This window comes from Gallinula chloropus (assembly GCF_964237585.1).
Source record: "Gallinula chloropus genome assembly, chromosome: Z".
In the NCBI taxonomy this organism is placed as follows: Eukaryota; Metazoa; Chordata; class Aves; order Gruiformes; family Rallidae; genus Gallinula; species Gallinula chloropus.
The window spans coordinates 52,297,631-52,321,781 of record NC_140089.1 but is presented as its reverse complement, the minus strand read 5'-3'; the positions used below and the strand labels follow the sequence as shown (position 1 = coordinate 52,321,781).

The 24,151-nt window shown below is 44.6% G+C and overlaps 1 protein-coding gene across 2 annotated transcripts in view; it reads left to right on the top strand.

The window, feature by feature from the left end:
* The window catches only part of KCMF1 (potassium channel modulatory factor 1), a 52,251-nt gene extending 39,268 nt beyond the window's left edge, over positions 1-12,983 (top strand). For both annotated transcript variants that reach the window (XM_084278081.1, XM_084278082.1), the window contains 5 exons: positions 128-267; positions 4,668-4,769; positions 7,851-8,025; positions 10,345-10,627; positions 12,346-12,983. In XM_084278081.1, coding sequence (XP_084134207.1) covers positions 128-267; positions 4,668-4,769; positions 7,851-8,025; positions 10,345-10,627; positions 12,346-12,607 — 962 coding nt within the window. In that variant the 3' untranslated portion in view covers positions 12,608-12,983. The remainder of the gene's footprint in view (positions 1-127; positions 268-4,667; positions 4,770-7,850; positions 8,026-10,344; positions 10,628-12,345) is intronic.
* Positions 12,984-24,151: the final 11,168 nt, after the last annotated feature.

Here is a 24,151-nt window from a genome sequence, read left to right as displayed (position 1 = left end):
AGTTAAACGTGAGATTTAATTCGGGGGTTACTACATGGGTGCACCTCTTATAAACGGGTTTACCTGAACAAAATAAATGATGCTACTGCTTTGAAGTAACCTGATATTTAAACATGTTCTGTTCCAGATTTGTACTATGGTGGAGAAGCTTTCTCTGTAGAGCAGCCACAGTCTTTCACTTGTCCTTATTGTGGGAAAATGGGTTATACGGAAACATCACTTCAAGAACATGTTACTTCTGAGCATGCAGAAACATCAACAGAAGTGGTAAGGACCTTCAGAATTTGCTTTCAATTGTGGTGGAAATACATTAAAAAGTCTTCTTTAATATTGGCATCCTCCTTTTTTTCTTGATGCATGAGTTAATGTATATGCTTTGTAAGAAGACATACCCACATTTGACAGTAATATCAAAATTCTTCTGCATTTCAGGGATATTTCAACATAATGACCTTGCTTTCTTATTCTTTGGTTGCTTTGGTTGTCCTGATGTAAAGGCTGCCATGCATAGGAGTCTACTTTTCTGTAAGATGGAATTGATAATGGTCTCATGTTCATCCTGTGTAGCCATATCTCCTTTTTCACAAACAGTATGTAGGTGTCCTGGAAGCTCATAGCTATGCCAGTCTCTTGTAGCTGTAAGAGAGAGGAAGGCATGCTTGGTGTGTTTTTCAAACGGCTTTTCTAACAGGCCTGGTATATTTGTGCAATGGAAGTTGTGTTCTTTTGGAAGTGTTGCTGTTAAAGCAGGGTTCACTTCCCCATCTGTAATGATTGACATGGTAAAAAATGCACTTTTTAAACAAGTGTCAGGAGAAGTACTGTAACCAGAGGTGTTAGCTCCTGCTGTCCTGATTATCTTTGGGAATAGGGCAAACTAGGTTACCTGAATGCAAAGGGTAAGTTTTGTCTAACTGTTGTACCACAGATTCCTAGAAAAATGTGAGTGATATATGTGGATTATTCATCACTAATACATTGTGAGGAAATTACTTACAAATAGGTTACCTAATCTTCTTGCTTCCTTATATTCCAAGGAATTCAGTGGATGAAAATGAAGGTTTCCTTTCAGAAGCTGTTAAGGATCTTGTGTGAAGGAGTGATAGGGGAGGTGGTTTGTGCATCTTTTCAAGAGTCAAAGGTGTGATCCTTTTTAAAAATACGTGAAGTGAAACCATTTGTGTCAACTAGTTGTACTCTAGGCTCTTTATTGTAGTGACACACTGCAATTTTTATCATCCCCTTGAACTTCTCTTTAACTTTACAACTTTCAAACATAGTGTCAACCGTTGAAAATCACACATTTGGGTGGCGTTCTTTGGTGGCTTAGTATTGCAATTCTGATTTGCACCACTTGATGTCAGTGGTATGTTCCTGACATAGAATGTGAAAATGGGCAGGGTTTTTCATTTGACACATTTTTCTTTGCAGCTGTGACTTCTAGAATTCGGCACATAAAGCCTAAATTTGTGATTCTGGACACCAGCTACTCCACTGATTCTCAAAAGAGTTGTATGTGTAAGAAGAGGGAAAAAAAAAAAACCCTAAATAAACACCAAAAAAACCCAAAACAAAAACACTTTCCTTTTTGTGAGTCAGTTTGCAACATTATTCTCTTTTTAGGTTCCAAATAGTGAAAAAAGACAATACTTTAGCCCTTGAATATGATTACATGTATTTGTGTTCTTTTGAATCTAGCTTCAGTGGTGAATGTTTACTGTGCACATGCATAAAACTACTTGGGTGCTGCAGTCTTACTGTAGGTAATGAAAGGCTAACAAACATTACTAAAGAGGAAAATAGTATGGATTCTAAATGTCTGTGGTCTTAGGCTTTCAAGCAGTTATTTCTGTTTAGATACTGTGCCTTGTAGTATCTGTCTATCCAAAGACATATTTTCTTTTAGATGCTTTATTTTTACATCCTAAAGTGAAGTTTACAGTAGTGGAATCACTTTCATTTTACAACCTCTGTCCCCTGTTTTTCAAATAATACATCAGATTTTACACATTAAATTTTGCTATTTTCATGTTGAGAGGTGCAGATAAGTTTACTTTCTGCTGACTTTTCCCAGGTATTTGGCATTGGTTTGTACAGCAATAACTTGTGGGCAGAAATCACAGACTGAGGTCGGAAGGCATCTCTGGAGGTCATCTCATCCAACCCTGTTCAAGCAGGGCCACCTTCAGCTGGCTGTCCTAGACCATGTACAGGCAGCTTTTGACTCCTCTTAGGGTAGAGATTCCACAGCCTCTTTGAACAATCTCTGCCAGTGCTCAGTCACCTTCACAGTGAAAAAATGTTTCCTGATGTTCATGAGGAACCTCCTGTGTTTGACTGTGCCCACTGCCTCTGTACTGTCAGTGGGCACCACTGAGTAGAGCCTGGCTCTGTCCTCCTTTCACTCTCCCTTCAGGTATCTATCTACCTTTGTGAGATCCGTCTCCGAGCCTGTGCTTCTACAGGCTGAACAGCCTCAGTTTTCTCAGCCTTTCCCCACGGGAGAGATGCTCCAGTCCTCCTGTCATCTTTGCAGCCCTTTGCTGGACTCTCTCTAGTGTGTATGTGTCCCTCTTGTAGTCAGAGCTCACAACTGGGCACAGTACTGCAGGTATGGACTCTAAAGAGCCCACTTGTTTTCCTTTCTAAAGAGCCTGTATCCCTGTGTTTCAACATTTCCAGTTATGGGAACATTCCCACCATGTTTCTGTGATCCTAAGGAGATTGTAGCTCTGCAGCTGCATGCAGATCTCTTAACTCATGGTTATTCCCCATGCTGTGTGGAGTAGTATGCAAGGCTGCTTTGGAGAGGTAACCCAGCATGTTGAGGTGCCGGAGAGGGCCTCCAGTTAGGAGAGTCTGATGGTATTTTCTCAAAGGTGATTGTTTTAATTCTGGGTACTTTAATTGAGAGTCACACTGGTGTCTGTAGGAATAGTCATAAGTGTTGTGACTAAGTCCCTGAGGTTGCATTCTAAACAGATTAAATCACACTGGTTTGGTATTAAAACCTCACTAATCAACAATGTCCCCCTCTGTCACACATGATGATTACTTGGCAGGACAAATGCTGTCACTCCAGACATGCTACCTCCTCTGCCCCAAGCCCATATATGCTAAGCATGATGTCACACTATATAAAATATCCCTTTGGTTAGCTGGGGTCAGCTGTCCTGGCTGTGTCTCTTCCCAACTCCTTGTGCACCCCCAGCTATTTGCAGGTGGGGTGAGAAGCAGCAACAGCCTTGGCTTTGTGTAAATGCTGCTCAGCAGTAACAAAAACATCCCTGTGTTTACCAACATCGTTTCCAGACCAAATCCAGACCACAGACCCACACTAGCTACTGTGAAGAAAATTCACTTTATCCCAGCCAAAACCAGCACAGCAGCTTGTAAATTTATGCACTTTAGATCCACCTGTCCAATACACATCCATTCCTGTGTCCCTACTGGGCAGCTATATGATACTACACTGTGATAAGATGTCTTTGCTCTGTAGTCGGTCAACTTTGGTAGTGGTGAAAAATCTGGGAAAAGGAACTCTGTTAGAGAAATGCTGGATGTTGAAAATAAAGGGGAAGGAATTGTAGCAAAGAGCTTTTGAAATGCCTCATCATCTGCTCAAGAGCTAACTACTAAAATTAAAGTGACATTAAAAATGCAGTAGATGCTGTCAAAAGCAGCTGGGACTTTACAGTGAACTAATTTGAAGACTTTGTCCTCACCTCCATAAGTGTTAAGACAGATGTGCATGCTCTTATATAGGTATTCTGAAATGCCCATGTTGTTTTGAAATCTACTGTCAACAACTTCGGTATATGCATGAAAAGCACTGGGAACCTTGCAGCCAGAGTTGCTTCATAAGGACAAAACTGACTGTGAGGAACAGAGGAATTCATAGACAGCAGTTGCATGTAACTGTGGAAGTGTTGTTTATTTGAATACATAACATTTGGGGGAAGAATGTTGTGGACTCTTTTTTTATGTCCAGCATTTGTAGAACTTTACACTCTGCAAAAAGTACTGTGAAGAAAAATGGAAGATGCTTTCCAAGCGCTTTGTGCAGTCCCTAAAAAAAGCAAGTTATAATTACGGCAGTTGTAGTGGCACTGTCTGTCTACTTAGTTAACCTGGGTTTTGGTTTTTAATGAAGATGAAGATAGCCCTCAGTGCCTTCTCCCAGAGTGCTGAATCCTGTTGTGTGGGGATAGGGAGATCAGCCCTTCCCTGCCAAACCTGTAGTTACACTCTGCCTGGTTAGGTCGCCATAGTATGATACTTCAGCAAATACTTGTGTGGTGTCATTATGATTCTGCTGCTGGCATGAGAGTCAGGCAGGTGAATAGTAATCTTGTGTAGTCAGGCGTTACTGGCTGTTGCAGAATCTGCATGCAAAGACTAATTTTGAAGGTGTTGCAAATAGAATTTGAACATTCTAGCTCTAGTTTTCATAGCATCCTGAAAATTGTAAAGTAAATGATGCCTAAATCAGTGTCTCCATTTGAATGTTTTTTCTGGGTTTTTGAGTATGTTGTGATCTAGGTGTTTGTGAATACCTGGGATGTGATCTCAAAGCACAAGACTCAATGTCTAACGATTGACTTGATGCAAGTTTTTGTTTGTGTAAAATTTATGAAGTTGGGTTTTTTCTCCCTTTATCATTTCAGATTTGTCCAATATGTGCAGCATTACCTGGAGGGGATCCAAATCATGTCACAGATGACTTTGCAGCTCACCTTACACTGGAACACAGAGCTCCTAGAGATCTAATATCCTTTCCAAGTCGAGGCAAAGAAGTGATGATGACTTGATTTGGGTTTTTATAGTCAAAGGGTCATACCTCTGGAAGATCCTCATGGAACTTCATTTGCTAAAGATCTGTGTGTCAAAAATAAAAAGGTCTATTTGCTTGTTTAAAAAAGTATAAATACCGGATTGTGACCCAACTGTAGGTATACTTGATGGTGCTTTTTAGTCTAACAGCAAAAACATCGAACCAAGAGGCTTTTTCTACTTGTGCTGTGATTTATCGTGCCTGATCATTACTCTTAATGCTGCTTTATGTATCCAGATTGAGTAGTGTGCTCTTAAGTATTATGAAGATGGTGATCTGAGGATGATTTGAGTATGAATGTCTGATGAATGATTTTAAACTTCTAACACTGTTTTAATAGCACAGGTTCATAGTGTTACAGACATTTTATGATATAACTTGGAAAACTTCCATATATCCTGGAAAATAGGATGCTGTCTTTCAGCTACCTTAGCAGCAGGTTATATGAACTTATTTATGCTTGATGGCTGAATTGCTGGAACTGTGTTTTCTTAATCCTTGTTCTAGGAATATTTTTTTCTTTTTTTAAATTTCTCCCTGGATTAACTGCTGAAATGTATTTTGGTTTAGGCTTTGTATTTAATGACACGTTAATGGAGGCTATGTACCTTTCCTGTAGGAAGTAATCTCTCTGAAATACTCCTTTGTGTCTGCTTTAAACAAACAGACAAAAAGTCAATATTTTCACATTTAAAAATTTTTGCTCTTTCATTAGTTTTTCATACACTTTTTTTTCTAACAAAACTTACATCCCTAATAAGCACAGAGCAGTTTACTGAAGGTCAAATGTGGGCCTCCAGCATTGGCTTAATACTCTGTAGACCAAGAAGTTTAGATTTTCCCAGGTATGGAGTGAAGTTAATTATCTACTGAAATGAACAAGGCGCCTGACTGGGGTTCATGCTTCTGCAGCTTGTACTCACCCTCCAGTATTAGGGGTGCCACCAGATAACTTTTTTTCTAACTCACATATTCCCAAATTAAATATTTTCAAATACAGAGTAGGGCTTCAATATCAGTCCTCCCAAAGTGGATCTTTCTTGGATATATTTTTGGGAATACACTGTCCATGATTCAGCATTAAAGACAGTGTTGATCTAAACATCTTCACGAGAAGTTAATGCTACAGAACAACTTGCTGTGCTCTGTAGCAACTTTCTTGTACGAAAAGGAGAGAGAGAAGGGTCTTCACTTGCTCTTTGTCCTGTGGTGAAGGTTTCTGTTACAGTTTGAGCTTTTATTGTTGGATCTTCTTGCCTTCTAAGAAGGATCCTCATCTGCTTAAGTATTGATTGGACATATGTTTATTTTTAGTCCTGTTTATTGGGGGATGGGGAGGGAGGGGGGGCTTTTAGCAGGTTTTATTTCTTAAATTGCCCCAGAAGGCTGTATGAGTTTCTTGTTATAAAACCTATGCAGCCATTGCAAGACAGGTCCTTTATTCCTACAGTGCAGTAACAACTCTTTAAATCCCAGTTTCTTCCTTCAGCAGGAAAATACTTAAGAATTCTTCAAATACAGCTTTTCAGCATCAACCAAAGTAGTAGTTCTTGCATGTCTATTCAGTTTATCCCTTTGCCACAACTTAAGGCTTACAAAGGCTTTGCTCTAGCGTATCTGGTAAGACTTGGTTGCATGATTAGCTGGTATTTAGAGAATGATGATTATCTCTAAACACTTTAAGCTGCAGTTACAAAAGTTACCCCACAGTCCTGTGTCTGCTTGAAAAAATCTACAGATACTGACCTTTTCTGCCAGATCTAATTATAAATAGCTTGCTAAATAGTATGGGGGTGGGTTGTCTGTCTAGCAGAGTATCTCTTTTCCAGCAGTGTTCAGTTGTAGCACACTCAGAGGGACTTTGTGCTAGGTAAAGTGTGTTCTGTGCTGGGGGAGACTTTTCTCTCGCACTGTAGAAGTTAAACATCTGTACAGTGGCGTAATAGGATTGAAAGAAGCAAACATTCTGTAAAATCATGTTCCTTGTTGTGGGAAGTTCAGTCATTTCCTTCTGTCTTAAGTTCCTGACCTCCGTGATGTCTTGAGGTTCTTTGCTGTAACTGTTTTGTGAAAAGTACATAGGACACCATCCTTATTCAGTCGTGGATCCCAAGTGAGCAGTCAGCATACTGTTACAAAAGTAGGGCACTTGGGAGATAGGAGATACAAGCTAAGAGTGTGGTAACAGTAAAATAAAATGTTCAAGCCTATATTATTTGATAGTGCACTAGTGACTTTCAAAATAAAAGGAAGCCTTATCTGGACTGCCTTGCAGGAATAAATGTTAACAACTTTCTGACCTAAATAATCTTTAAGCAATTTGTTTATATTCTCTCTTAATTTACATGAGAAAACATATAAAAGGTATGACTTGAAATACAAGCATGTCATAAGAAGTGGGGAGAAAACGAAAGGCTGCGTAGTCATAACTGGAATGAGTGGTATTTCTGTGACTGAAAGAAGAAAGGTAAAATGATTTGATGACAGTGCTAATACTCCAGAAATCTGCTATTTCTTAATGATTGAAGTAATGAAATTTCTTCACTAAAAGCACAGTACAACAGCCAAAAGGAGTGCTGTAATTCTTATGTACTTCTGATAGGAATGGCAGTAAACTTTTTTATTATTTTTGATACTTAACATAAGAATTGGAAAGGGGAGAATAAAATCCCTGTCTCCATAATAAGCTTAGCTGAACATGCATGTGTCGGTTTTCAGGTCATTGAGTAGAAAACTTCAATACAAAAAACCCAAGGAAATTGATGCTCATGTTTCCTTGATGACATAAAAAGCTGGGGAAATACAGGGAGTTTGGTGTGCACAGCACTGGGTGTCTTGAGTTCAGATCATAAATCTGACTGGCTCCGTGGCTACGGTGTACCTTCCCTTTGCTTGAGAAGTCAAGTCACGGCTTTGTGAAAGCACCACCTGAGTATTTTACCTGGAAATTGGTCAGATGACCTTGCCATATAATGCCTGATGCCAAAGAGTTGTTCTTTCTTAACTTGCTGGTTACGATGAATCCAGTGGTGTTCGGCACGTACGTAGGATGTTCCACCCAGGCCGGGGTTTGGGAGGCCCCCGTGCACGTCGATCAAACATGCACTTTACTACCAGTTCTCCTGGTGGGCTTTCATCTTCTCAGAGTTCGTATTCTCCAAGCAATAGAGAAGCCATGGATCCTATAGCTGGTAAGAGCTGGAACAACAGATATTACCCCCGTGTCCTTCTGCTACAGAGGAAGTAAAATTAAAGGCGATGGTAGTTGCGCGGCTTTGTGCTGTTGTGCAGCTGTGTGTACAGATGTGCTCCACTGTGCAGGTGTGGCTGGTGGCTGCTCGCAGGTGAGCGGTGTGTCTGGCCACGGGGCCTGTATGCAGAGATACTGAATTCAGTCTTAGTCCCAGACTTGGTCAATGGTTTGTGTCTAAAGGATTATATAATCCTTTATATTTCTTAGCTAAGATCCCAAATGTTAGTGCACTTATTCCCAACTCGATTACTGAGGATCTGTTGCAGATCTGTTGCAGCAAGGATTCTCTTGACCTTGAGGAGTAACCTTGAGAGGAGTCCCTTTCAAGGGCAGATCCTGACGTGCAGCCCACTGTCGTCTCAGGAGAGCTCAAAGGGCTCTTGGGCTGCTCACTATTTATGGAGTAAGATGATTGGCTCATAGTGATATTCACATGCCACCTGTACATGCCAGTGAACACTGACCAGTGTCTGGTGGGCACATTAGCATAGATAACCCTTGGCTATTGTGTTATCTGTCTTCCTGAACTGAGAGACAGATGCAGAAATCACAGTCAGCACCAATGGTTATCAATCAATCCATGTAAACAGGAAAAAGTCAGGAAAACATGAGGGAAAGGGGGGAAGCATACTGTCACAAAAGGGAAGCCTAAACTTTTTTATGCAGTAGTCTTTGTGCCAGCTACATGTCAGGGAAACCTCAGAATTTCTGCCATAATTCACTTTTGCTTCAGATGTCAAGATGGCATAGTGCTTAAACTGGAGCTTCCTGCTGTCATGTTGAGACTTTCAGAGGGAGGTAGCCAGCCAGCCAGCTTAATGAGGCCTTGCCCTGCCAGGGGAGCTGTGCCTCCACTGCCTGCCTTCTGGCTCTGGCGCTCTGCTGGCCTGCCACGACCTGATTTAACTCATTAAATTAGCTGGGAAAGAAGTATCCCACCAAGAGAAGAAGTAAAGCTGGGTCACTGGAGGGTCTGAAAAGGACTGGAGTTTGTTAAAGGAAGGAGATGTGTGTAAAACCTCCAGTGCAAGAGCTCTTCTTTCTACTTTGCAGCAGTGAATGTGGGATAAAATGGTATTCTGAATCTTTCCTTTTTTGGAGGAAGCTGTGCTTTTGCATTTGAAGTTGCATACTGAGCTGGGTGTCCTTCTTACACCAACACTCTGCCTTGAGCTCACTTGTGCTTCCAGAATACCATTTCACTATACTCTAAGCTTTAACTTAGAGTGAGAATAAATATTTCTAAATATTGTCTGGAAGTGTGATATATATTCTGGAGGAAGGACCTCCAGAACATTATATTAACTAAATTAAATTTATTGCATCTATTAAGTTTTAATTTAGTCTTGGTATTGCTGTCAATCTGATAAATATTACTTGACCATCCTGAGTTCCTGAAGTGGAAGACAGCTGCATTTTGCTTTATTCCCCAAAGAAAGGTGTACTCAGCAAGATTGTGTTTTGTTAATGCAATGGAAGGCAAATCGTTGTGACCTCTGTGGTAACTTTGTAGTGTTGAGGTGAAGGACATCAAGAGCAGTATCACCACCTACTTCCTCTGCCCTTGCATCAACCACAGCAAGCAGGTGATGTAAGAATTGCCTTCTGCACAGGGTGCAGATGACGTTCTGCATTAACACACTGAAGTAATTTGCTGCTTGTATCCATTTCAAAGAAATTCTTTGTGGATGAAACGTGCTGTAAGCATTCCACCCCTCTGAATCGGAAGACTTAAGGACAGAGGTGTTTTTAATTGCTCGGTCTTCTCTGCGCCTGCATCAGAAACAAAAATCCATACCCCAGAAATGCTCGACCACTCTACTTTGTGTGTGAAGCAATACTTGAATATGTCTTCTTACCAAAATATTTTTTGTTGACTTTTTGAAGCAGTTACATAAGTCAGTTGCTATTTTGACTTGAGGTTTCAGGGGGTTGCTGCAGAGGTCATCATTTGCAAGGCATTTGCTGTAGATTGGCTCTCCTGTTGTTTTGGAGGCATTTATCTTTGACAGCCTCTTTGCAGTGAATCAATGAATCTGCATAAAAGGATTCTAATCTTCCTTACCCTTTCCAACATGGGATGCTAGGACTTGTGGTTTATTTTTTTCCCCAAGAGCTGCATGAGCTCTGCAGCATTGCTTGTCCTGTGATTTTACTGACTGGAAAAAGGAATTATTGATGGGGTGGAAGTCGGCGTGCCTATGGTGTGATGCTCATTGTGGCTCTCTTGTCATAGGAACTTTCTTTTCTCTGGCAGAGCTTTTATCTCAGCTATCAGGCGTGAGGCGTTCTGCAGGAGGACAGCTCAACTCCTCTGGCCCTTCTGCTTCTCAGTTACAGCAGCTGCAGATGCAACTGCAGTTGGAACGACAACATGCACAGGCAGCAAGACAACAACTGGAGACTGCACGCAATGCAACCAGGCGCACCAACACGATCAGTGCCAGCACCACTATGACACAATCTACAACAACAACCAACACATCTAACACAGAAAACAGCCAGCAGACTATCCAGAATTCCCAGTTTCTTCTTACAAGGTAACTTGTATTTACTTCTTGCCATTTCTGTTTGCCTTCCGTCCTGGTAGAGACGTTGAGCTCAATGAAACTTCAGAGTTTGGAGTTAGGCACAAGCCCTTGCAAAGCAGTGTCTGATCAACTATATCCCAGAGCTAACAGGCTAATCATGCAGAATATATTCCTGGTAGACTTCCAACAGTGGTCACAGAATGTATAATGCATACAACTCGCTTCATTCACATTTCTAGCATGAAAGAAAAGCTGGTAATTTATATCTGAGAGTAGCAGTGTATAGCTGGCCCAACGGGAATTATCCTGCCTCTGGAAAGCCAACTCTAGGAGCTGGCTGCAGAAACATATTGTGCTGCTCTAGTGTTTGCAGCAGAAAGGACAGGCAGTCTTACAAGTACTGCTGCAGTGTTTTGTTTTGTTTTGTTTTTTTTTTCTTTCCTGATGCACCTAGGAAAGCCTTTAAAGGGTCAGCCTTGAGTGTGGCCTGCTGCAAACCTTGAAAAGGAACCTTGTTTGTAGTTTTAGCTGAGTGAGTTATGACTCCAGGCAAGGCACTTCTGCCAGATCCTTCCTTCATCAAGTCTGTAGACAGCGTGCTGGACTTTGGTTTGCATTTGTCTTTTCAAACCTCCTGTCCTAAGCAGTGGATAACCATCATCCACTGCATCTCAACTTCAGGTGGAACGGAAGGAGCATTTCCTAAATTCTGCTTGTTTCCTCTGACACTTCCAAAAGGACAGGTGCATTTCTGGTGACACAAGTGCGTCGACTGGAGCCGTAATGGAGAGGGAGAGAGTCAGAAGATAATGTTGTTATTAATAAATTAATCTTTAGTAGGAGCTGAAGATTGAGCAGGAGTTTATATGTAAATTATTTTAGTGACTGGATAAATAATGGGATGCTGTTAATTAACAGAATACTCACCTGGTTTAGAAATTATACTTGGACCTCGGGGTTATTTTAAAGAGGAATCACTTGCTGTGTCATTCCAGTTAGAAGGTTATTTATTGACCTAAAATAAAAATGTTTTCCACATCTCCCCTGCCACCCCCACTACCCACATGTACTCTTGCTTGTCTGCTTGGCACTGTGAAAGAGCATGGGCATTTTACCAGCTCTGGTGTCAAGAAACCTGGATTTGAGTCAGTCTGATTGTTTCACCCTGAGTGCAGAGCAATAGCATGTGACATATTTCAATCAGAAACTCATTGTTATTTGAAAAACTTACGAAGTACCTGCAGGTGTCAGGCTGCAGCTTTCAGAGCTGGAGCGAGCAGTTCCTTGCCTGCCAGGGTGAGCACTGTAACCTGGGAGAGGTGGTGTGGTGGCCTGGAGGCTGAGTCGGGCACTGGGTAATGTGTTTTGTGTCATTCATGGTCTTAGGAATTGACCTAGAAACAAAATAGTCATGTGATGGCTGGCTAGGAAAGGGCAGCAGTCCTCCCCAGAAGGCTCCTGCACAGCAGGGTGCCACACACACAGTTGGGGCTGGTTTTTAATTTGTTTTCTCCTTCCTGTGGCTTTTAGGCTCAGCTTGGAATGCTGTGGCAGCAGCAGGGGAAGGGGGTGTGAGCACCTGCCTCTTGTTCTGAGGTGTGGGAGGCTGCCAGCTCTGTGCAGGGCTGTGCAGAAGGAGGGGTTTCGATGCCTTTGGTGCCTGTCAGTAGTGTGGGTGAAAAGGGCTTTCACCAACTGCCTGTCTTCTCTCCCCTTGTGCTGTGCAGGTTGAACGATCCGAAGATGTCGGAAGCGGAGCGTCAGTCAGTGGAGAGCGAACGGGCAGACTGCAGCCTGTTTGTTCAGGAGCTTCTACTGTCCACTTTGATGCGGGAAGAAAGTTCCTCCTCAGATGAGGATGAGCGGGGGGAGATTGCAGATTTTGGTGCTATGGGCTGTGTAGATATTATGCCTCTAGATGTTGCTTTAGAAAACCTAAATTTAAAAGAGAGTAATAAAGGAAACGAGCCTCCTCCACCTCCTCTTTGATGACATCCCACTTTGCAGACAATGTCCTCTGTGCTGTATTTGCCAATGAAAGTGGACAACAACTATCTTGGGTTTGTTTTGGTGATTGTAATTTCAGGTCTGTCACTCTTGTTACATTGTGTACATTCAAAAGAAAGAGAGAAAAGATATATATGATAATCATTTCCACTTAACTAATTTTTACTTCTAGCAGGTAAATGTAGGTTGCAGTACAGAGCAGAAAGCTCTGTGTCCTGTACCTTGACATGCAAAAGGCTCTCCTAATACTCCACATTCAAACTGAAGAGGAAAAAAAAAATGAAAAAATCTCTAATGAAGCTGCTGTGTGTATTTATGAATATTAATGAATAAAAACTGCTTGGATGGTTTACCTTAACTACTGCATGACGTTTTTTGCAGCGTGCATGAGTTTTAGTGACCTTGGCATTTAAAAATTTTTAAATACAAGGAGTAAAACTATAAAACCCAAAGCTTTCCTGCTGTTCAGAGGCTGCGTGTCAAAGGGGTTGGTGCTGAGTAGCAGTTTGTGGCCACAGAATAGCTTTTGAGTCACAGGTGACAGCAGGAGGCCTTTCTGTGCCCTCTGCAGGGGGATGTCCTGGCGTGACCAGGGCGCAGCACCTGCCCCATGTGCCCTTCACGCTGCCCGTAGCTGTCACCTCAGCGTGGAGATGGACTGGCTGTGTGTGTCTGCAGGAGACACACCAGCTGGGGCCGCTGCTGGGAGCTATCCCAAGGGGCTCCTGTGTGCCCCAAGAGCAAACAATGTTCACTTTTGTTCAAAGGGGTTGTTTTTTTTCCTTTTTATGGTTGTTATTTTTTTTCAATTGTTAAATATGTTCTATTTGGGTGTAGACAATTCATATATTCACTGTGTTTTTTTTTTTTAAAAAGTTAACCTGGATCATGTTGTCTTAGTTTTAAAAAGCCTTTCAAGGTCTCAGTCATATTTTGAGTTATTTATGTATTTGCTTCATAGTTTGCAGAGACCTCTCAGTATCGGGGGGACTTGGACTCCCAGGTTGTCAGCATACCACAGTTGAATTATTAATGCTAACTTTGGCACCTTCTATTTATTATTTCTCTTGGTGATTTTTGCTGGTATAAAAAAAAAAAAAAGTTGAAAAAGCCTTTTTGGTTGAATCTTGCCACCTGAATGCCTGTACTGTTGTTAATCCTGCCAGCTCAGAAGACAGGAGTGTGTTGTTCTTGTGCGTAGCAGTTCCTGATCGCCCCGAGACAAGGACAGAAGTGATATGTCTGGTTTTCGTTTTCTTTCCTTCCCTTTCTTTCCTTTTTTTTGGTGGGTTTTTGAAAGTTAGATTATAGAAAACAAAAGTACACACAGCTCCTGATGAAAGTTTAAACTAGGCTTGTATCATAATGGTGTCTTTCCAGACCTTTCTCACCTCGCCACCTCTCTCTTTCTCTGTATCCATCTCTGCAGCGTTGCTGCCGTTGTAGAGTAAACTTAAAGACTGGAACGCCAGGCGGTGTTCTCAGCAGAACCCCGATGCCTCTGCCAGCCCAGAGTCACAGCCACAAGAGAAGCAGCCCAATAGACTGAAGCTGAAATATCCCATTGTTCCCTCCCCCCCTTTTTTTTCCTCTTTTTTTTTTTCCCCTTTTAAACCTTCACATCCTGATTGTTCCCACATGGAGCGGTACTAGCGTTGTTGTCTTTCAGTCTCTGAAGCTGAACATGTTTCAAGAGAAACTTTTCATGAGGCCTCTGGTAATGCTGAGAGTTACCCCCAGTAGGGACTTTATTTTTTTTTTTTTGATTGATTGTTGAGGATTTTCAGAAAATTTTCAAGCTGTAGTCTTTTCAGACACACCTTCTGCACATTACAATAAGACACACGGTTCAATAAAGCATTTTCAAGACTGTTGTTCAGTTGATTTTCTTTGGCTTTGATGTATTATCCAGACTGTTTAGTTTCAGAAATTTCTGTAGCTGTCTTCAGTTCCACCTCTGTACAAAACAAGCTGGTGTAGAAATGCTGGCTGGCTGACTCATAGAAACACATTTAAACCTGCGTATTTTGGCAGGTGATGAAGTACATAATCCTAAACCCGGCACAGGTAGGTGAATCCAACCTTCCCTGGGACAAGGTGCATTTAAAAGGGACTTTTCTTGACGTGGTGTTACTTGGGGTCAGCCTGCAGCTGGTCTCTAGAGGACACTTGTGTGTGTGACTTTGAAACTCCACTTGCTTTGAAGAGGATGCAAACCAGCATTACCAGGGTTTGTTTAGAGACTGAATGCGTTTAAAGGTATTTTTGGGCATTGCATTAACTAGCAAATCTTAGGTGGTTTGGGGGCTTTTTAGGTTCAGAAGCAGTGCAGTGACTGGGAGGGTGTGTGTTCTGGTTTTCCTTCAGAGTGAGCTTTGTCAGGACAGGACTTCCTCAAGAGCGTTTCCAAACGTGTTTATTTGCAAGGTGCTCTGGGCTACAGTAAGAACAACCTTCAGGAATTTTGCAGGAGAATCCTGTAAGGATTTCTGCCTCTTCCCTATGTGGGAACAAATAAAAATAAAATAGTCTACCACCTCCACCCGGCCGCCCCAGCCAGGTTCTGACCACATGTTCAGAAACAGCGGTCTTAGCTCCTGGCACTTGCAAAATAATGGGAGGAATGAAACTGGAATGGAGCATCAGTGCCTGTTTGTAACCTGGGGGGAGGCGGTGATGCTGGGTGGGTGCTGTTGGCTGTGCCAGGCTCAGAGCTGGGCTGGGCCAAGTGCAGGGCAGGCTGGGCAGCAGTGCACTGCAGGCTGCCAGTCGTCCCTCACTGCTGCTGGCAGCACAGTGTGTCAGTTTTTGGTTCTGGAGCTTGCAGATGCTGCAGCTTGGCCCAGGAAGCAAACACTGGGGACTGTTAGCAGCCAGGAAGGAGGCAGAGTGCTCTGCTGCCTCAGGGGCACTCAGAACCTGAACTAGGGGTGTGGTGGATACAGCTGGGAGAAGTTTCCCAATTAGTTCATCTGCCTCTCCTCTCCCTCACTGCGGTGGGTTAACCCTGGCTGGAGATCAGTTACCCACCAGTGCTGCTCTATTGCTCCCTCAGTTGGAGGGGGAAGAGAAGGTACCAGGTCAAGGTAAGGGCAGGGAGACATCACTCAGACTCAGCTGAGATGAAAAAAAAACCTCTGTAATTTTTTACCAAGCAAAACAGGCCAGAGCAGTGAGAAACAAAACTTCACTTGCCCTCACCCCTCCCTTCTTCCCAGGGTTAATTTCACTCCATTTCTCTCCCTCCCCCTACAGCAGCACAGGGGAATGGGGATCAGTTCATCAAGTGTTTCCTCTGCTGCTGCTTCTTCCCCATCAACCTCCATTGAATCTCCCAGTCCACCTCCACAGGCTGCAGGGGAACATTGGCCCTGTGTCTCATACACCTTCTGCCCCTCCTTCTTCACTGATCTCAGTGTCTGCAATGTTTTCCTGTCTTCTCACCCCTCAGTCTCTGGCTGCAAAAATACCAAAACTGGTGCCAGGTCTGGTTCAGGTTTTGGTTGTTTTTTGGGTTATTTTTTTTCTTTTCCCTTTTTACTTGTGACCACAGAGGCCTCGCAGCCCCAGCTGATGGGCTCAGCCCTGACCAGGTGCAGATCCATCTCCAGACCCAGCTGGTATGCTGGACCCTGGGGATACTGCTAGCAGCTTCTTACAGAAGCCACCTCTGTATATCCCTCCTCCACCACCAAAAACTTGCTGTGCAACCCCATCACCCTCACACACCTGAACTTCCCTCCTGGAGCTGCCACCTTTGCCAGGTAACTGTGACGTCTTGTTGCTTTGAGATCACTTTATTCTTTAAGCTCCTAAGAACAGGGCAGGCTGTAGGTGGGCTGAGGACTGGTGGAAACTCCCCTCTGCTTTGGTGTGTCCTGTGATGAAGGGTGGAGTGAGCCCTTGTTCTGCAGTGCCACGGCCCTGGGCCACACACAGCGTCTGCTGGCTCTTGCTCACAGACCACAGTGGCTACACCCAGGCTGGGCTTCCTCTCACAAAGGTGCTCAAGGCAGACCCTGTGCACAGACATTTGCAGCTGTTAACGGGCACGGTGTGCCCAAAGTTACTTGGGGAGAGCAGGGTGAAGGGAAACAGGAACTGTGAAAGGGAACTGTACAGCTTCTGCTTCCATCACGGCAGTAACTGTTGCCGCCTGCAAGAACAGCTACAGCACAAGATAAACACACTCAGGATGGGGGGGGGGAGGCACCAGTGGAAGACAACCTGCAATGCTGCATCCTCCCTGTTGCCAGCAGCTGTGGCGGGAGGTAGGGTGACATGTGGAACCCGGCACACTTCCTGCACATACCCCTTCCCCCCCAGGGCATAGGGCTGGGATGGGAGTGGATGTAGAGGAGTATGAGGGGGAAAGAAGGGATGGAGGAGGCCAGGACAAGGGACCCTGATGCACTGAGCTGGGTGGGGTGGCTGTGGAAGCAAAGTACAGCATAGAGGAGAGGGTGGCAGTGGGAGAATGACTGGACAGCAGAGGGGTGATGGGCTGAGGTGGGAGAGGCTGAAGTAATGACCACGGTACAGTGTAACCACTGAGACTGAGGGTGGCAGCAGACCAGCGTGAGTCACCAGCTGCAGATGAGGACCAACAGCTCCCTCCCTCCAGTTGACACGGCCCATGGCTCAGGAGGGACCTGGCCACCATTTCTGGGGTTCTCCTCCCTCCCCAGCCAGCACACACCATACCCCATTACCAAAAACTGTAACCAAGGAAACAAATGATAGCATTAGTTCATTCAGCACTGGTCCATGGGGGAATCTCTCCCCCCAACCACATATTTATACCCTCAAGAACACAGATTCATATTTTACATGCCACAGTTACCTGTGCTACAAGAAGTCATTGTCACCTTGCTCCTATCACATTTGCCAACTACTTTGTACAACATTATTGGACAAGGCAGGCCCAGCTGTCCTGGCACCAGGAGCTGCAGGCAGCGGATCCCTTTCTGCTCTGCAGAGCAGCCCCTGCAAGGCAGCCCAGCTGGAGGGATTCGTGCCTCTGGCTCACCACTGCCTTCTCTTGCACAGCCAGCGTTAGCACATGTCTGACACCACTGCCTCTTCCACCCCAGAGGGCAAAGCTGCTTATCAATGCAGAAAGGAGGGAGAGTTGTTTCTGTTGGCATTTGCACAGCTTCCCTCACAGCCTTCTGCAGCTAAACTAGGGAAGTAGGAGAGTGTGTTGCTTCGGCCGTGGCCTTGGCTTTTCGAGAGAGCCCCGCTGGCCGAGCGCTGCGGTGACGATGCCTTCCAGCCAGTCAGGCAGAGCGGTTTCTGGGGCACGGCTGCAGCGCCCAAGAGCCGCTCACCCTCCTCTGCAGAGCCCCAGCAGATGTGTTGTGCCCACGCCAAGGCCCCAGGCGCAGCTGTGCTCTGTAAGCAGCGCCATGCTTTTCCCTGGCTGTTCCATACTGACTGATGCTGAGCGCTCCTAGAGACAAGGGTTGTATTACCCGTCTCACCCCTACTCCACCGAACTCCCTGGTTCATCAGCACCCTGCACCCCACCTCAACCAGCAGCACAGCACTTCGGGCCCAAACCACAGCTTTGGCCCCAGTTTACAAGTCAAAAAAAAGGACCAAATAAAGGGTAATGAAGCATCTGTGTTTTATATAAGCCTTTATTTACAACTTGTTTAACAACTGTACACTTTTCTGTCACCTTGGAAGCATTAGTGTATTTGACTGGGAAAAATATTAAATGTTTTGATTCCAATGATCATTACTGAGTATTTTTTTGTCTATATACAGATATGTATATTAACACTGCTACCATGACAATCTGGTAGTTACACAATTCATAGATGAACTGAGCTGGGAAATTAATGTTTCGACACCGTAGGAATCAACTCTTTTACAGAAAATATATCACTGGAAACTTCACGAACAATTACTTTGATAATTGGTCAACACAATTCAGGACTGTCAAACAAGCTGCTATTAAAGCAAAAGTTTTCTATGCAGCACAAATGAAGTTAGTATATCAGAGACATGCTGGAGATCACCTCTGAGTTCTGAGCTCACAGTCACTTCATGACAGAGATGCGAGGCCAATGCAATCACAGCAGCCAGCTCACTTGCTGAAAGCCACTGGCTCTGCCTGGCACCTCTCTCTTGCATTAGTGAACTCAAAACAATGTTTGTCAAGCTAAACACACTTACATACAAATGTTTTCAGGCTCAAGAACAACTGATACTTAAGTCTCTAATTTGCACAGACCACTCAGAGAAATGAGGTGCTGCTCAGCTTCACCTTGGGACACCCGTTCAGGCAGGTACACAAAAAAAGATATCCCCTCCTGCCTGGCACAGAGCCCCAATTTGAGGGATCCTGCACCCAGCGCCCAGCCTGGCTTGGGGCAGGGTGTGGTCCCAGACAGATCAGCACGTGCAAATGAGAAACAAAACATGCCTTTAACACCCAACAAAAATAAGGTTTTCTAGTAATGCTCGCCGTGACACATAACAAGGGTTAAATGGCCAAAACCTGGAAAGACACAAATCCTTTTGCTTTCTACTGGACACAAATGCTGCTGCCTCTGCTGCAGCAGCACCTGACTGGTCACTACCAACCCCCAAATCCTGCCCGCAGGTGACACCAGACTTCACTTGTCCCAGATCCAGGACCAGGTGGGCCAAGAAAGATGCATCATCCCCCCCAACGAGTCCCCTTGGGCTTCCCACATTGCTGCCAGCGAGAGCACCCAGCCACTACTGGCTCCTGCTCTGGTGAGGCATCCAGGAGGGAACAAACCAAATGCTTCTCACTGGAGTCTTGATGCTTATCCTTTCCTCTCCCACAGGTCTGCTTTAACCTGTCTCTACCTGCCCTTCCCTTCGCTGGGCTCAGTGACCACACCTCCCTGTGGAATCGGAGGTGGCACACAGCCTGCCTCCTGCCCGAGCCCTTCTGCACAGCACTGCGGACACAGCAGCCCCGAGGACTGAACGCACAGGGAGCCTGGCGCAGGAGGGGCAGGGACGGGGCACACACCATGCTTTGTGGCCAGAAGTGACTGCCTGAGTCGCAGACATAGCCCTTCCGCAGCACAGGGGTGCTGGCACAGAGACAGCCAGGGCTGGTGGTCATGTTCCTTCCTGCCTGGATAAGAAAACCCACGCCAGGACTAAACAGAGTACGCTTGTATCCACCTTCCTGCAGGCTCACAACCCAAGCGAGCAATCATCGGGTTTCTCTAGAGCTGGATTTAAACCACTTGGGGCACCTGCCCCTCAGACTCTCTCCAGATTTTTCTGGCAAGTCCTGTGACCTACAAGCCCTTCCCCATTTGTTACAACTAACTCCTATACAGCAAAACCTCTTAACTTACAACACTACAGCACTCCCTCGTCTTCTGAATCTTGCCAGTACTGGACGCCCAATACAGAACCAAGATACAGCAGTACAAATGTGCAGATATTTAAAAATATTAAATAAGCAGCTTTTTAAATTAATAATATAGGCAGTACAAAGCATTTTGAGTAACACTGTCTACATATGGCAAATCTTATAGCTAAACTTCGTAATACAAAGGAACAGCCGAGTAGTGCACTTGGAAATTAAACAGCTAAGACTGCAGTAAGGAGGAGAGGCAAAAAAAATAGAAAAAAAGAGGAAAAAAAAGTACAGATAAACGACCCAAATGATAAACTGGCAAGGACAGTCTGCATGATACCGAAAGCACAGGCAGCTTTCACACTTATCTCCATTCACGTTCTTTCCTCAGATTTTTTTAACAATTGTACACAGATTGAAAAGAAGTTTCTGAAAGAAACCGACAACACAGCTAAAATGTAGAGAGAAAGTTACAACAGCCACAAGCTACTGTGTATATACATAGCAAGGAAGCAGGCAGTGTCTGTAGTTTGCCCGGCTTGGAGGTTACCAGGTGAACCGTGCCTGGTTTCCTAAGTTAGGTGGGATGGCCAAGCAGCAGTTAATTAGTCATGTCTCCTGGTAAAACACCTCCTTTCTTTTTAATTATTTAAAGGTTCGAAGTGGATCCTTTAAGGGTGCGGGTGCTTTGAAATTTTAACAGTAATCAAAAGGCATTTTTAGGAGCTCAATAAGACTAGATTTCTTTTTATAGTTCAGTATATGAAAATGTTGCAGGAAGTCTGTGTGTTAATACTGTTAATCAGGACTAAATAAAGTGGACAGGCGGGAGTAAAATGGAGCTGACAGAGCTCTGTCAGTTTGCAGAACGCCTCCTGTCGAGTTCTGAATACTGGATTTCCTCTCTTCTAGCCTCATAGGAGACTCTTTGGGAAGAGAAAGAGTAAATGGAAGCAGGAAATGGGAAAGCCACTCCCCAGGGCGGTAAGCTTCTCTGCAAGTAGATCTCCCCTTTGACACCAGGTGGTCATGAGTCTTAAGTGTAGAACTGGTTAAGTTTTGGTTATGCAGTCTGGACAGAAAAGCAATTCATGCACTGAACACTCCCTGTTATAATAATGCTGCAGGTCATGCAACCACATCACTGCAAATAAAAGAATAAAGAAGAAAGTTAAAAAGCAGATAACATATTACTCTTAAAAAAAAAAAAAAAAACAACAACAAAACAACAGGGAACAAGGCAGGTGTTTTTCAGAGCAGCTTAGCAAGGCCGTCTCTGCCCAAGAGTTGTGCAAATTCATGGGGAAACCATTTTTGCCAGAGCAACTCTTCAGATTAACAGGAAGGTTACATGCCAATAACTGGAGCAACAAACCAGCCTTGAACAGTATCTAAATTTAGACATAATTCAGACAAATTTAAACACTTCAGAGTAAAGCCATTCAGGGCACCGTTCTCAACTAACAGCCATGGAAACTAAGGTTACACAGCAATGAAAACGTCTTCAGGCATTCCTGCTGTCCGTGAGTGCAACAGTACAAGATCCAAAGTAAAGGGTGCCTGTCCAATACTGCATGTGGCTACATTCTTAAAGACAATCAAGGTCATAATGACTTCATCTGAGCCTTGGAGCTCTGAGCACCAGTCAGAGCTCACCCTGTGCTTGAGGCTACGACAGCATCACAGCAGCACGACGTGGGCAGAGGGAGGTTGGAATCGCACCCCCTATATATTCCTATATATTCAACCCCATATATATTCCTATTAAAATAAACGGAGTGGGGGCGACTGAGCAGCCCCAAGAGCACCCCACAATGCTGTGGAAGTGACCAGGTTTGGAAGAGAACTGCAGAGGTTGGCATATTTCTCCATCCCCAGTGATGCACCTTGTCCTGGCCCATGTCACTGGATATGTGGAATGCCTAACCAACCCAGCTGCGCAGTCCCGGCTCCCCAGGGAGCACGGCCCTACCCGCTGGGTCCCAGACCGGCCCCGCAGCGCTTCCCGCTGGGTCCCAGACCGGCCCCGCAGCGCTACCCGCTGGCCCCTGGACCGGCCCCGCAGCGCTACCCGCTGGGTCCCGGACCGGCCCCGCACTCGCTCTGACGTTACAGGGGGCGGAACAGCTTCGCCTGACGGACACCCAAGCGTGCAAACTGCTCGTCTCCCCTCCTCTTCTCCCTATTACTGCACTGGTCAAACCCGATTCTAAGACCAGCTTCTGTGCCAGGAAAATCCAGGGTGAACAGAAAAGGAAACACATTTATAACGAAGCCTGAGGACTTGTGGTGAAGAATCTGTCTGTCTGCCACAAGCCCTGCAGCTTCCACATCCCTATTTGTCCTTGTTCGTGAATCCAGAATTGAAGAAATACGACTTTGATGGGTCTGGTGGGTAAGGAATTGCCTGGATAGTCACACCCAGAGGGTAGTGGTAATGGCTTCATGTCCAGGTGGAGTGACAAGCGGTGTCCCTCAAAAGCCTGTGCTCGTAACAGTGTTGTTCAATGTCTTCATCAACAACACGGGCAATGGGGTGGAGTGCACCCTCTGCAAGTCTGCAGATGGCACACCCAGAGGGGGGGATGTCATCCAGAGACACCTGCACCAGCTGGGGTCCAGTCTGCCCATGCAAACCTCATGAAGTTCAGTAAGGACAAGTGCAAGGTCCTGCAGTGGGGTCAGGACAATCCTGGGGTGATGTGATAGAGAGCAGCCCTGCAGAAGGCGACTCGGGGTGCTGATGGGCAAAAAGCTGGACATGAGCCAACAAGGTGCATTTGCAGGCCAGAAGGTCAATCACACTGTGTGACACTTTTGTCACACAGGCTGTGACTAAAACAGCATCATGCAGAGAGGTGATTCTGCCCCTCTCCTCTGCTCTTCTGAGACCCCACCTGAAATACTGCATCCACCTCTGAAGCCCTCAGCACAAGGACAGGGGCCTCTTGGAGCAAGTCCAGAGGGCCACAAGGATGGTCAGAAGGCTGAAGTGCCTCTCCTGCAAAGACAGGCTGAGAGAGCTGGGCTCGTTCAGCCTAGAGAAGAGAAGGATCTGGGGGCACTTGAAGAGGACCTATAGGAAAGATGGGGAAGCACTATTTGTAAGGGCATGTAGCAATAGGATAAGGAGAAACAGTTTTGAACTAGAGCAGGGTAGGTTTAGATTAGACATTAGGAAGTTCTTCCCTATGAGGGTGGTGAGGCACTGGAACAGGTTGCCCAGAGAGGTGGTGGAGGCCCCGTCCCCACAGGCATTCAAGGTCAGGTTTGATGAAGCTCTGAGCAACCTGATCAAGTTAAAGGTTTCCCTGCTTACTGCAGATGACCTAACAAATTCTATGATTCTACAAGTCTATGAATACTAATGACAGCTGAAAAACAAATAGAAACATAGATAAAATGGAATGACAATTTAAAAAAACCCCAAAACCAAAGCAAAAACAGATCCACAACACATTAAAAGCATACCTTGAGAGTGTGTTTTGAGTAATCATTGTCTGTTAAGCTTGCTTGCCACTGCTTGGGTGCATAAAGTTACAGTGTTCATGATTAATATGAAGATTACTGTATCTTATAAAAAAATCCAAAGTTCAAGCTACATAAGCATCTACCTGTTCTACTGTGCATAAATGAATACAGTCTACTCCTTTAGTTTCACCTGGCTGTTGCTTAGTTCAGACTTACTGTTTAGTAGTACTTCAAGTGTCCTGCTGCACATCAACAGAAACAACATTGTAAGTTTCCCTTTAAGTCAATAGTACTTTTGAGAGGTATAGAGGACAGTATATTCTCTTTCAAGGATGTAACATTCATCTGACAGCACCCTTTCCTGGCTAGAAATTCTGAACTTGTTCTAAAAAACCTGTGTAATTGTCCAAGTTCTCCCTCTTGGAGAACTCCTCAAAATTATTTGAAGTATTTTAAAAGCTACCTGTCGAGGCAGCAACACTTCAAAGAACAAAAGAGGTGTGAGATGTGAGGTAAAACTCACTCAGCACAACCTGTCTTTGCTTCTGCAGCATCTTCAGAAAAAGACACATTTATGCAGCACAGGACGTGTCTATAGAGGAGAGACTTGTTCTTCCTTCCCTCACCAATCCAAAATATTCCAGCTGTAAGTGAAGGCTCATTGCCAGACTGTAGGATTATTTCTTAGTGAGGCATTT